Source organism: Myotis davidii, unplaced genomic scaffold (assembly GCF_000327345.1).
Source record: "Myotis davidii unplaced genomic scaffold, ASM32734v1 scaffold1, whole genome shotgun sequence".
Classification (NCBI taxonomy): domain Eukaryota; kingdom Metazoa; phylum Chordata; class Mammalia; order Chiroptera; family Vespertilionidae; genus Myotis; species Myotis davidii.
Window position 1 is genome coordinate 8977594 of NW_006294681.1, and position 14389 is coordinate 8991982.

At 40.3% G+C, this 14389-nt stretch overlaps 2 protein-coding genes across 3 annotated transcripts in view; one reads left to right on the plus strand and one right to left on the minus strand.

The window, feature by feature from the left end:
• The window catches only part of MRPL13 (mitochondrial ribosomal protein L13), a 29946-nt gene extending 27024 nt beyond the window's left edge, over positions 1 to 2922 (plus strand). The window contains exon 8 of one of the 2 annotated variants that reach the window (XM_015567449.1): positions 529 to 2922. The gene's annotated coding sequence lies outside the window, so the exon portion shown is untranslated. The remainder of the gene's footprint in view (positions 1 to 528) is intronic. The other variant, XM_006769089.2, reaches the window with a different exon arrangement.
• An 8068-nt stretch (positions 2923 to 10990) lies between these two features.
• The window catches only part of COL14A1 (collagen type XIV alpha 1), a 188524-nt gene continuing 185125 nt past the window's right edge, over positions 10991 to 14389 (minus strand). The window contains exons 48-49 of the mRNA XM_015567409.1: positions 13451 to 13606; positions 10991 to 11850 (exon numbers count right to left, since the gene is read on the minus strand). Coding sequence (XP_015422895.1) covers positions 11771 to 11850; positions 13451 to 13606 — 236 coding nt within the window. The 3' untranslated portion in view covers positions 10991 to 11770. The remainder of the gene's footprint in view (positions 11851 to 13450; positions 13607 to 14389) is intronic.

A 14389-nucleotide genomic window follows, 5' to 3' on the forward strand; every position in this document is an offset into this window, starting at 1 on the left:
TGGAAACAGACTCATAGATACAGAGAAAAGACTAAAGTAGAGGGAGTAGAGGGTGGGTGAAAAAGGTGAAGTGATTAAGAAGTACAAAGTACGCTGGCTGGGTTTTCTCCGTGGTTAGAGTGTTGGCCAGCGGACTCAAGGGTCTTGGGTTCGAGTAGTGGGTTTGATTCCCTGTCAGGGGCATGTACCTGGGTTGCAGGTTCCCCAGCCCCGGTAGGGGTGCATGTGGGAAGCAACCAACTGATGTTTCTTCCCCTCCTCCCCTTCTCCCTCTTCCTCTTCTCTCCCTCTCTCCCACTCTCTCTTGAAATCAATGGGAAAAATAACTATGTGTGGTGCCAAGTGGGTACTGGAAACATGGGGGGAAATCACTTTGTAAAGTATATGATTGTCTTACCAATACAAAATAATATTGGATGTAAACTGTAATTGAAAAAAAAAATCTCCTGGAAAAAAATGCATGTAAATTGCCGTTTTTATCATATTCTAACTACAGTTTCTTCTCTTTTCTTGCTAATTCCCTCCAAGTCAGATCTCGACACTGCTCCCCTGCCTGTGCCCCCATTTTTTTTTCTATGCTGCAGTTGACTGATTTGTTTTCCTACCTTCTGGAAAACGGGGTTCGTCCCACCCTCAGCCAAGAACAACATTCAATGTCCAGGTCTTTCCTGGCTGAAAATCCCACCATGGAACAGGTAGCAAGTTCTGAGTGTGCGAAGCCAGAAGCCCCAGGAGGGATCCTGCTGCCAATCTCTACAATGCCCCGTTTGAATTGGATAGAACCCTATTTCAGAAGGTCCGATCCTTCCAAGACAGACATTAAGGCTCCAGTTCAACTTAAACACAGACTCTTACAGAGAAATGGTAATTCTCTCTCCCTCTCTGCCCAAAAACCTAAAGTAAGAGTTGAGTACTTTTGCAGCATCACTACTGCTCGGGGCTTCGCCTTCAAAGAATGCAAACCTGAGCTCCGCTACTGGTAAAACAGAGGCAGTCACTGCCCCCGAGGGCCAGCTTTCATGAGGTGGGCTGCCAGGAAGCCTGAGGATCCATTTTCCACGTGGAGACAGCACACAGCACCTCTGAAGGACACACACGTCTGTGTCACTTCCATTTGGTCCATTAGAAGCTCTTTGATTTCAAACCAATCTTCATTTCAAGGCTGAACTTCGAGCTCAGCCCTCCCTTTTTAATTCCAACGTTAATACCTATGAAAGGCTTGCAAACAGTGGCTGCTAGAAGACCCTGTGTTGCTAGTGGAACACCTGTGCCTTTGTAGGTCGCTGTGGGGCTCCAGCTTGTCCACCTGTATTCAATCATTCAGAATCGACCCTGAGATGACAATGCTACCTGGCATCTTTGTTAGCCATCACAGAACTAAAAAGGGCCTTGAGGTTTAAAGAAAATTCTGAATATAAAGCATCTGCCCTTGGCTTTTTTTGGCAGTCACAAAGTCCAAATCAAATATTTTTATAACTTCTTAGAAAAGTGATTTTATTATTATGCACTGTTACTGCACAGAGTGTGTGTGCAGAGCAGAAAGTCTTGCAGAAATGTGAATGTGTATGTGCTTCAGAAAATTTGATCTGGAAGCCTAAACCTTGGAAGCAGTGGTTAGTAGCCAACTCTCCAGTCTGTATTAACCAGGGATCAATCAGGCAACCAATATTTACATTCCAGAAACTAGTCTAAGTACTTGAGATACAAATGTGAATAACAGTTGTATCCTGCGATCATGGTGTTCTGTTCCTGGTACAGACTTCCTAATCAATTTTCTAAATGATGAGAGTGTCTTTTGTTATGTTAATGAGGTGACTTGGAAAGCAGCTGAAGATGGGGGCTGGTTGTCAGGGGGCCAATCATGTGATTAGAGAGAGAGTTGGAACTTTTAGTCTCACCCCCTGACCTCTAGGGAGGAGAGAGCTGGAAGCTGAATCAATCTTCAATGGCCAATAATGTAATCAATGGTGCCTATGTAAAGAAGGCTTCATAAAAACAGAAAGATGGGGTTCAGAGAGCCTTGAGTTGGCTGAAGTTCAGTTGACTAGGGCTGGGATTTGCGGTGCTTTGCTGTGCTTGCCTCCCAGCCTCAGCGTTGGTGCAGGTCTATTTCACGGGTCTCTGGCTGCCCTTGGACTAGTGGCCAACTGAGGCAGGTTTTCTCGGTGAAAGGCAGAAACAAGAGAGTAAGTTTATGCAAGCAAATTTCAAACCTATTTTTGTATTATGTGCACTAACATCCAACAGGTCGATGTAAATCAGAGTCAAGGGCTTGGAAGATAATCTGCTGCCATGAAGGTGATGATGGAGGGTGGAGAGGAATGGGCATTTTTGTGATTTCCCCATCACCTGGCTTAAACTCCACACACCTCCCTGAGGCCTATAGGACCTGCCTATAAATTTTTGTAATGCCACCTCTCCACTCTTGTCTCCATCCACTCCTATTGTTGGACTTCACATCCCAGTCCCTCTTGAACATTGCTAATGCCCAAACAATCATGCCCTCATGCCTTGTCATGTAATAACTCTCCAATTATCCTCTCCTGACCCTATTTCCACCATGTCTGGTACACCTCAGTTCTTTCTAAGCATTTGTAGATATTTCTTCCCTGATATCTCTGTTCCCTGTACATAATATAATACATTATAAACACTCCCTTATTGTGCTATAATTGCATCTCTCTTCATTGATGAGTTGAGTTCATTGAGGACTAAGAATGTGTCTTTTCTTTTGTGTATCCCTAGCACCTAGCACAGTGTCTGGCTCTTGTAAACTTCTAAAAGAGTGCCTGGCACATAGTAAATTTATAGTCTATAATAACTGTTGTATGAGTGACAGCAGCTATATTTGCTATGTAATACTAATATATATTTCTGGGCTCTTAATAAAAGTTGACTTCTTTATTATCTAACATTATAATACAAATGTTCCTGATTAGTCACGGACCTCTACAAAGTCATTTTGGTACCCAAACACCTCCATCTCCTCATGACTCCACCCTCCTGTGAGACCTTGGAGTCTCTGCATTCAGGCGGCAAATGAGAAAGAAGCAGGTGGACAAGACACACATACTTCTTCATCCCCTTGACTTGGAATTTGGAAACATATTCCATTGGTTGAGAACATGTCTCCTAGCCCATACTAAGGGAATCTGGGCAATAAGCAACTAATTTGTATTCAAGAAGAGAATATAGTTTTGGCTGAAGGTAGCTAGTTTCTGACACAGCAGCCAATATGAAATTATCTGAGACCTCGATAGGAGTATTTTTTTGGTGATACCAGAGAAAGATGAGAAATCCAGACTTTAACCAATTAAGGAAAGAATAGACAGCCAACAACTCCAAACTGATATAGGCCCCTGCGGAGTAACAAAGCAGGTGATTGCTTCCAAACACACCTGATGTTTCTGCAGTCAGTGGCTGCTTTGATAGGAATGAAAAAAAAAAGAGTACATGTTAAGGTTTAGAAATACAGTCCAAGCCAGAATCTTTCTGGTAACCATCAATATCATTGTTCAGACATCTAGGACATGACAGCAGAAACCATCATCCTCTTTCCACACTGCCAAGCTGCTGGGTCCGTGGGCTGCTGGGTAAATGGTCACTGTGATCACTCCCATGCTTGAAAGTTATTTATAGCCATGCAGGTATAGATCCAATTCCTTCAGAAACCCCCCAGACAGGGACTGTTAGTATTTCAGGAGAAGGAATACTTCCCCAAAGCTGTAGAATGTGGACAGACGGTTACTGCTCCTGCACAGTCAGCTTTTGCGTTGCACCCAGGTTTCTAGCTTTTCTGTTGTTCAGAATCTCCAGCCTGGTTTGATAAAACATGCTCACACTTGAGTGGAATCAGATATAGAACCTGCTGGCGACACTCCAAGAACATGAGCAGGCGGCCAGTGACAAGAGAGATTTAGTTAGCAGGGCCTCCTGTGGTGTCCAAATCTGATAACTGAAATGTTTATAAAAAGAACTCTTTGTGAGTTTCAACCCTTTCAGCCTCTAACTTTGCAGTGCACAGGCACAATACAGACACATACATGAGAAAGGACAAGTAAAGTGAAAACACATGAATATTCTAATAACCCAATTCTTTTCAATACATCTGCTCAATAACTGAGCTCATTCACATACTAATGATTTCTCCTGGTGAAAGTCGAACTGATTAACACTTTTGTGACATGATTTTTAGGACATAACAAGAATAGAGTTTTAGCAGGTTTCAATGAATTTGAGCCACATGAAAGGATAGTAAAAGGTAAAAATGTCTTCAGTAATTAAATGTCTCTATTCTGGCTCACTCAGTTAGTTTTGCTTTGTTACCATACAAGATTCATTTTAGATCTGAAAAGAAAAAGATAGTTTTACTTATCTGGGCTTTGTCATAAAACATCTTTTAATTTAATAAAGTTGAATTTCACAACATTGATGGTGGATATTTTTTAATCAATAAGATAAAATACATTTAAACAAAGAAACAAGCAACCAAATATGGTTACTCATGCCAGCATGTTATTAATTTAGCAACGTGCAGAGAAGAAAGAAATCATTACTAACATTTATGCCTTTATTAATGCTACCAAGACAAGCAAGTCATTCCACCATTCCTGGTAATGCAGTTAGCCCTCTGCCCCTTTCATTCTCCTTTTAAAATTGTCATTGCTGCCTGGCTGGTGTGACTCAGTGGTTGAGCATCGACCTATGAACCAAGAGGTCACAGCTCGATTTCCAGTCAAGGCACATGCCCAGTTTGTGGGCTCGATCTGCAGTGTGGGGTGTGCAGGAGGCAACCCATCAGTGATTCTTATCATTAATGTTTCTATCTCTACCTCTCTGAAATCAATAAAAATATATTTTTTAAAAGTTATCATTGCCTACATCTTTCTAAACAGTAGTGCTCATTTTCTTCACTTATCCCATGCCATTAATTATGAAGATATTAAAAAGTTAATAGATTCTTTAAAAAATTTTTGTGATTTTCCTGTAAAATATTAAGCTTGTGAAAACACCCTCTTGTTGCAAAATATTTTTTCAAACAATATAGAAACGTTAAAGATGAACAGTTAAATGAAATTAACATTTACTTTAAATAAAGTAAAAGCTCCCTGCAATCCCATACCCAGGAGGTCACCATGGTTATGCATCTGGAGTTTATTCATCCCAATTTTTCAGTGCGGATAGAGGAACAGAGTAATAGGGAAGTATTGTAGAGCTATTCTACCACTTGCTTTTTTCATTTAACAAAGATGTACCTTGTGTCAGCCAAATTTTCAATTTATTCAGTCTGATAATAAGGTAAAAACTATTGCAAGTATACAAGTATACTCATGTAGTCAATTTTTGTTAATGATAGAGTTACCCTAAAAAGTATAGAATAATGAGGACTTTGTGGCAAAGAAATTCTCTGGACTCTGAGCTTGTCTAGAACAAATGACCCCTTTACATCAGTGTTTCCAATGCCACATCAAATCAGAACGAAAAGTTATGATTTTTTTAAACCAAATATTTTGGTTCATACCTTGGAAACCTTCATTCTTCATTTGAACAGCCGTTCTTGTTGGGGACGGGCCCAAAGGGATGAAGTCTTGCCTGGTTATTCCAGCCTAGATTAGTCATCCAAAATCATTCCACCCTGTTCATCCTTCTTAAGCCCCTATCTGCTACTAATACTGTATTTACTCTGGAAAAAGCAGACAAACCTCAAAACCAACATGCCATTCTAAGATCATTCTCTCTTCCTCCTCAAGTTTCTAATCTTCATGAAGTTACCATTTTTACCTTCTGCCTGTCCCTCCACCCCCACCCCTGCCCAACTCCTTAGTCATTCAATTCTGCCCATAGTACTTCCCATCAGTTCCCAAAGCTGGCTTCTCCTCTGATTCCTCACTGCACTGTTGTGCTCCAGGCCCTCTCACCTGAACCACTGTACAGGCAGCATGGTATATACAGGGGAGGGGGCATGAGCTATGGGAGCAAACCAGTCAGAGTTGGAATCCCTCTTTGCCTCTTCTATGTATGTATATATCCTTGGACATGTTACTCACCTTGCATGCTTGATCCTTTGTAAAAGGGGAACACTTACCTTATAAAAGCTAGTAGTACAAGGCTGGTTTTCATCTTCCTTGATCTTTCCCCAAACTAGTCCTTCATGTACACTATATTGCCTCCAAATAATAACTCCAATTAGGTGACTCATCTGCTTAAAGACACCCACTGACTTTCTATTGCCTCCAGGCTGAAGTTTGAACATTTTAAGCAAAGGATAGCTCTTTCACAGTCTGGTCCAAATGACCTTACCTGCTTCAACTTAGAGCAAGAAGTTAGGAAGGTCCTATGCCATTGCATTCATATTTTTCTCTCCAGCAACCCAACACATGGCTGAACCGATGGTGGGTATTAATTAGAAGTTTGCTAGGTAGATGGGTGCACACATGGACAAATACATGAACACACAATGAACACATGAATAAGTTAATATGTAGGAAGACATTTAGATACCTCTTTCTCATATTCTGAAATACCTAATGAATCTGAATTTGCAAGCTTTTATAAAAGCTGGTCATTTGAATTATTCCTGTCTCTAGAGAAAATTTAGAGCAAAATCTAGAGAAGTCTTTCCACTGTATGCAGAGTGTGATTTTTTGATTGTAAATTTTATTTACTTACTTTTTTACCTTTGTTGAAAGTATTACTGATATCCCCCATTGATCCCCTTCTCCCGACTCCCACCCGCTCCCCATGCCTTCACCACACTATTATCTCTGACCATGGCTCATGCATATATGCATATAAATTATTTGATTAATATCTTCCCACCCCCATCTTCCCTCTGAGATGTGTCAGTCTGTTCCATGCTTCTATTTTGTCAGTTTATTTTGTTCATGAGATTCTGCATATAAGTGAGATATGTGATATTTGTCTTTCTCTGATTGACTTATTTCACTTAGCATAATAATCTTCAGGTCCCTTCATATTGTCTCAAAAGGTAAGAGATCCTTTTTATAGCTGCATAATATTCCATTGTGTAAATGTACTGCAGCTTTTTTATCCACTCATCTACTGATGGGTCACTTGGCCTATTTCCAGATCTTAGCTATTATAAATAATGCTGCTATGAACATTAGATTATAAATGAAACTGTGCTAGGATGAAATGATTCTAAACATTTATTCAGCAGCTGTCAAGTGTTAAGCACACTCAGGCAATCTGAAACCTCTTAAAGAATGTACATAAGTAATATGGGAGCACAGAGGTTAAAGAACTAACTAGAAAAGGTGACTGTGGTGTCATGATTATCAAGGTTGTCCAGGTGGTTGTGTTGGGGCTCAGGGAAGGCTTCTCACAGGAAGAGGAGCCTGGCTGAGTTTCAAAGATTGAGTATGAATATAAGTAGGTGAGGCAGAAACTAGGGTGAGGCAGAAAAGTAGGGCTTTCTGAGCTGCAAAAAGAAAGCATGTCAGAGATAAACAAGAGAGGGCATGCAACAAGTGTTTTGCAACTAGTTCATTGTGGCTGTAGTTTGGAGAAAATTTGGCTGAGAGATACGTTTCAAAATAAAATAGAAAAAAATAGGTTGGAGAATTTGTGCAAACAAAAATGCAAGGATAGTAGAAGGCAGGATACTCTTCAGGTGATTTCATTCATTCCTGTGGCCTAAATACTACCTACATGTGCATGACCATTAAACCTCTATCTCCAGTACCTCTTGTAAGCTCCAACTCTCCTTTTAACACTTCTCACTCAGGTATTTCATAAACAGAACTCTTTAACCTCTCCACCCAACTCTAATTTCCAGAGGGATATATGTATCTCCATCCACCTAGTTGTTAGTTTCCATTTCTAGTTAACTCACAAGTCCTGTCAATACCACAAGCTGTTAGTCCTCCACCATCTTTCATCAGACCATGGCAATGTTTTCTCATCCACTATGATCCCCTCCTATCCATTCTCCACTGTGCAACCAGAATAATCTGAATAATAATCTGACTAGTCTATTGGTCACCTGAGGTGCTTGGTTAAAAAAAGCAAAGTTCCTAACCCAGACAACTAAAACAGAATCTTTGGGGATTCCTCTGAGTCCAGAAGTCTGTGGTTTAATGAGCCTCATCTCCACCCCTTTTTGCAATTAACATTACCAATATGTGGGGCAGAGTAGCCTAGAGGTTAAGAGTCATCTACTTGATTTCTGGTCAGGGCACATGCTCAATTCCCAATGGTGGGCATCAGGAGGCAGCTGATCAATGATTCTCTCTCATCACTGATGTTTCTCTCTCCCTCTCCCTTCCTCTCTGAAATCAATAATATTTTTTTTAAAATAAGAGAAGATAACTTGAGTCAAAATGCCTAGTTCTGAAGTCTAGATGCGTGTCCTTGGGCAAGTAACTTACCTTTTCTGTTCTTCTGTCTCCTCATTTGGACAATAGTGAACCAGCTCTTGGGTTGCTATGACAATGAAGTTAGTTAAAACATAGTGGTAGTTTTTATTGCTTGTCACCAATATTTCTGGTTCTCTTCTGCTTCCAAGTACATGAGGAGATTGTACTTCTCCACCTCTATGAAGCTAAATGTGCTCATGCAATTTACGTAGGACATTGAAAGGTGAGTGGAAGTACTGTGTGTCACTTCTGAGGGAAGCTGGAGATGTTTCTCCATGCTCTCCCTTCTCTCTCTTGGCAGTCATGAAAGTACGTGCTCATATGGAAGTGTCCAAGAGAGCAGCCATGTGGAACAGTGAACCAAGACATGGAGGACAGTTGTCCTACTCTCTTGTGTGAGCAAGTAATAGAGTTGTGCTAAGCTCCTGAAATGTTAGGGCTTTTATTACCATAGCATAGCATAGTCCAACCTAACAGGTACAATGTTAAAACCTTTGGAGTAGGCCTGGCTGATAGTAACAGCCCAATGACAGCTTCAAAATGAACTGGAGCAACATGGCTCACTGGAAGATCAATTTTCCCTTCACTAACTTAAAACATACACCTGATCATGTCACTCCTCGGTTGAAAACCTATCAATTGCTTCTCATAGGACTTAAAACCTAAATCACTAACTTGGTGCACACAGCCCTGCTGGCTTTGGTCTCCAGCCTTATCTGTTTACTCTTCCATTCACTCTCCTGCCACATGGACCTTCTTTGTTTCTTGAACATGACAAGCACTTTCCTGATAAAGGGCCTTTGTCCTTGACAAGATCTGAGCTTGAATTTCCTTTCCACACTTTTTCTCATCATCATGTGTCAACTAAAATGTCATGCCCTCAGAGAAGCCCTCCCTGTCTACCCAGTGAAAACAGATGATCCTTTGTACCTCTTCATAGTCCTATCTCTGCACTTTTCCTGCATCTTTCATACCATTCGTCACAATTTGAAATTAATTCTGCTTATTTGTTCACTCGTTTCTTATCTTTCTTTAGCTAGAGAGGAAGCTCCATCAGGTCAAACCACAGCTCTCTTGTCCATGGTTTTATCTTCTGAACTCGAACAGTTCCTGGTACACAGAAAAATTAGTTATGGAAGGTTGGAGTTGGGCAGGGGAGGTGGAAAAGAAATGGGGAGGAAGAGTTGCCCTGGAATTAAATGGAACCCCATTTGAATACAAACTATTACCTTAAAATGATTATTCCCCAAAGAAATTGAGTTTCTAATAAAAGTGGTGAAAGTTCTGAAGATTGAATTTTTTTATGAAATGATGGGTTCTGAAACTATATCAACTATAAATTAAGATATAAGTATATTTCTGTCAAAATAGGCAAGTCAATAAAAAATGCAATCCAAAATCAGATTTTATTTCAAGGCAATGTGCTATAAACACAAAAGTCCTAGATCTGAGTTACACCTTTTATTCTGAACATTTCACTCAATAAAAATCTAATATATTGGGTCCAAGTGATGACACATTCCAAACTAATGAAACTTTCCTGTAGCTTAAATAAACAAATTCAGATCACCAAGTAAAATCAAAGCCAAGTATATTTGCATAACTCAAGAGTGATATGAACGAATTAAAACCTCTAATGGTTTATACTTCACTACTTATAACGAACTTTGAGAGTCTTTTGAGTGACACCTTATGAGACTGAATTTCCAAGGACCAAATACTAAAACATATAGAATATCCTCCCTCTACTCACTTGTTAAAAGACTAAGAAATCTTAGATACAAAAGTCTGAGGTGACTGATGACATACCCCAGTCATATAAAGGAGGAGTTCTGTTAAATGATTCTGGGTCAGACCATCCTGATGAACCTTGGGCAAGCTTTCCTCTTTACCATTCCTGTTCTCTACACCTGGAGTCATATTGTGTAACTAAAAGGAGACAGCTGTTGGTTATCTGCTCACTGTCTTCTCGCATTCCTCAAACATGTCAAAAACTCTTTGCTGGATCCCCAAAGGCAAACAAGTAGACCCTGGAAGAATCCAGCTTCTGGTGAAAACTGACCTCATCTCTACCATATAAAAGTAGCTGTTACTAGACAGACGCTACAGGGAAAAAGAGCATACAAGTATGGTTCTCTTTCACTTCTATTTTCAACAGTAAATAACAGGACCCAAATCTTTCTCAAATATCTAGATTTTTTTCCTTTGTGAACAAAAGATAAATTATAGTTATAAGTAGGTCATTAGGGGTTAGAGTTTATTAGATTCAACCTCATTTCTTCTCTGCTTTTTAGTTTTCCAGGTTTTTTTTTGTTTTTTTTTTTTTGGTTGTTAATACCAGAAGATATATGGGCTCTTCAGCCAACCATTCATCAACATTTATTTATCAGTCTTGCATTTTCACTGTCATTGCTGTTTGATAGGTTATAAATGAATGATAAAATTCAAGTCAACTTCTTCTGTTAAACTTTATACTACACTTAGAATGAACAAATGAATGTTTGAATGTATGTTTGAATGCCTGTCTGAAGGAAGCCGATTCTTATTTTTCTGTTTAAAACTCAGCTACGTTGAAGGCGACTTTTAGAAATGCAGTAAAAAGAGTCCACACACACTGTTTTAAATTTTTATTTGCTTACAAAAGAGAACGGAAACAGGTTTGCAAAAACTTATCTGCATGTCCAACGTAAGCCATGTAGATAAGGAGGGCAAGCCTTGGAACACCACTGGGTAAACTGTTCATCAAAATGAGATCGGTTTGCATCGGAACCGGTGGAAAGTCATTATTGTACATGGCAAAAACCACTGCAAAACGAAATCTATTTTTCATAGCACCAGATTAAGAAAGGTTCTATTGTAACATGTCCTTGGACAGCAGTGAAAGCAGCTATCAAGTGATCTCAGAGTTGGATACATCAATTGACAAAGAGGTAGTTTCTCCCTTTTTTCTTTTCAGCAAGGTTACAGGGGACAGGAATCAATGGCATCATCTTTGAATCTCTTTAAATTCCTGTTCTGCGAGGACCCCATGTCCCTCGAATACAATCACATCTGTTTTGTTGCATTTTAGGACCCGAGATCATCTAACACAGAAAAGTTTCCGTAGTTCAACTTTTTGGCCAAATTTTCTCCGAGAACTCCTCTGGAAAAACCAGTGATCTGGCATGTCATTAAAGCAACCAAGAAAAAATCAATCCTATGGCATCATAGATGGAGGGTTTTTAAAAAATGTAATTCTTTTTGTCAATAATAACAATATCCAAGGAAGAGATTTAGGCTGATGAAACAAGCCCCTAGATAGAAGGTAGTATACAAACCACATTATGACATTCTTCTTGAACAAGTGCCCGTAAGAGTTCTTGCAGTTGGTCTTCCAATTTCTTGTGAGGCCATCAGATCCCAGAGCCCCACAATTCCATCGCTTCCAGCTCGTCTTGGACAGGAGTGAATTCCGGCTGATCAGGATGGGGAGCTAGAGAGGAAGAGCGCGGTAGGGACTTGATAGGACCCAGAAACCAAAAATTGATCATCTCCCCTCACAGAGATGTAGATTTGATCATTAAACTAGAGAGATAGCCTGCTTGGGTAGAAAGCAGTAGCTCCCTTTACCCACTACACCGCTGGTTCCTTCCCCAGGAGGTTTCAGATGATTAGTAAGTGAAGGAAGGGACAGATACATGACAGACGTTGTTAGAAAACTAGAATCACAGCCATCTGATTAAATATTATGTGTTTTATTTACAAAAGGAACCTTGAAAACTCAGCAGAATTATGAAAAATAAATTTTAAAAATCAATCTCATGTTAGAAGTCCATCACCAGGGGGCAGTAGGAAGGGGAGGTGATCAGAAGAATGGAGAGCAGGGTGAGCAGAAAGAAAGATGCCCATCAATCTTGTGTGGGTACAGGATAGAGGAGAAGGCTCATGTAAGTAACTTTATTACTGAGCATTCATTCAGGGGAGTTTGGCATAAATTCTTGGTACACAACCATATTCCTCTATCCAAGCTCATATGGAGCAATCTGTTTGTAATACAATTGACCCATGTGATTTGGTTAAATTCCAGTAGTATTGACATTGTGTGGTGGGAGCAGAGATGTGATAGTGGGCAGATAGGGAAGCAGGTAAGGCAGGGAAGCAGAGTGCCCATTGTTAGGGGCAGGGGCTGCGTGGTGGTGGTCAACAAGACAGTTCTGTATCCAGAGCCAATTTCCCAGGCCAATGTCCTCAGAGTGGAGGAGTTCTACTTCAGTGCTGGTAGTCATTGTAAGGGATCAGATCTTAGTAAAGGACAGAGAGATTTGAGGAAATAGGGAGGGAAGAGATGGACAGAGAAAAACACATCAGCAAAACTCTGACCAGTTCCTCTGGCAAATAAGGTTAAATTTCTCCTAAAGCAGAAAATTTAAATTTATTGACTAATAAGCTCATTGCCTCAAAGCAGTCTCTGAATCTTCCTCTTGATGCTTCCAAGAACGACTATGTCAGAAAATGTCTCATTGCACAATCCGCCAGCACGCAGACTGCAGATGTTTATAGGGAGCATAATCTTTTCAGAATCACAGTCCAGTAGTTAGTAACGAGGCAAGGACAGCATGGCCAATTATGTTTCTTCTGAAAACTATCTTTGGTCATCCATGCATGGGGTGGGCAGGATGTCACCCCAAAGAATCTAGGGGATCCCAGTTATGGGGAAGTTCTAAGTTTGAAGTTTCCCCCAAATAAGAGTAAATTTTACAGGACACCATGGCCATACCACAGCAATAACATAGCATGAGGGGCCCAAAAGTACGTTCAAACATGTCCTCCAATGACTAAATATGAGCTCAGAGGCCAACTCTGTGTGAACTGCCATTTGGAAGCAAGGAAGACTTAGCTGTGCTGTTATTTTGAACTTCCGGTATTTTAAAGAGTTAGCCTCTAGAGTCATATGCACTTTATAGAAGATGCCCCTGGAAGTTCAAGCTCTGCTTCCCTCCCATATTTGGTCTATTTTTCATAGCACCCCTTCACCGCTATGGCACAAATTATAGTAAAACATTGGTTAAAGCCCACAAGAGGCTGGCACTTACCTCCCACCCCGTAGGCTGAACATGAAGAGGGGTCGCAGTATCCAGGCTGGCCGGAAGGACCTTGTGGTCCAGGCACCCCCAGGTGACCTGGTGGACCCCTTGGTCCAGGAGAGCCAGGGGGCCCCGGGCTTCCTGACCGACTCTCCCCTGCAGGTCCTAAAAAGCACCCACAATGAAAACAGTTGGTCTTTTATGACAATAAGGTGAGTTTTGAGATCACCAAGAAGTAAACTACTCTTACGAGAAGCAACCTTACACATCTCAACAATTAGAGCAACCTGCCTCTCTCTACTCATTGAGTGCTTCTCCCTAAACTGGGTTCCCTAGACAGAAGAACATACTGGAATCACACATTATCCTGGAGGACAACCCTTTTAATCAGCTCAGAAAACTAGAAAACAAAATCAATTCTTTTCTAGCACCTCTTGGATATTAAAGGAGAAGGAACATAGCACTCTCAACCTTGTTTTCTCTGTGGAGCTTCTTTTTCCCAATATGAATCCAATGTATGGGTGTGCATGCATGTGTACGTGCACACACACACACACACACACACACAAACGCATGAACATTCTCAAGCTCAACCTCATCATCTGTACTGGTTTATGGCCCCAGATAATTGAAGTAAATTAGTCTGAGTCTGAAAGAAATTATTCTACATGAGAAAAAGATAAAGTCTACAACTGGACCCAACATACTAATCCAAAACGTCTTTAGGCTAGCTTATATTAATTGAGAACTTAGATTGTGTGAAAATGGGGATTAAAATTTTTGTGAAATTAAAAAGATTGTTAGGTTGGGTTTTTTCGTTTTTGGTTTTCATTTGTTTTTATGTTTGTTGGTGTGTGGTTTTTTTAAAATACACACATATATATATATATATATATATATTTAAAGCACATCATTAAAATATCCAGTATTTATTTGTACAAATGTCTC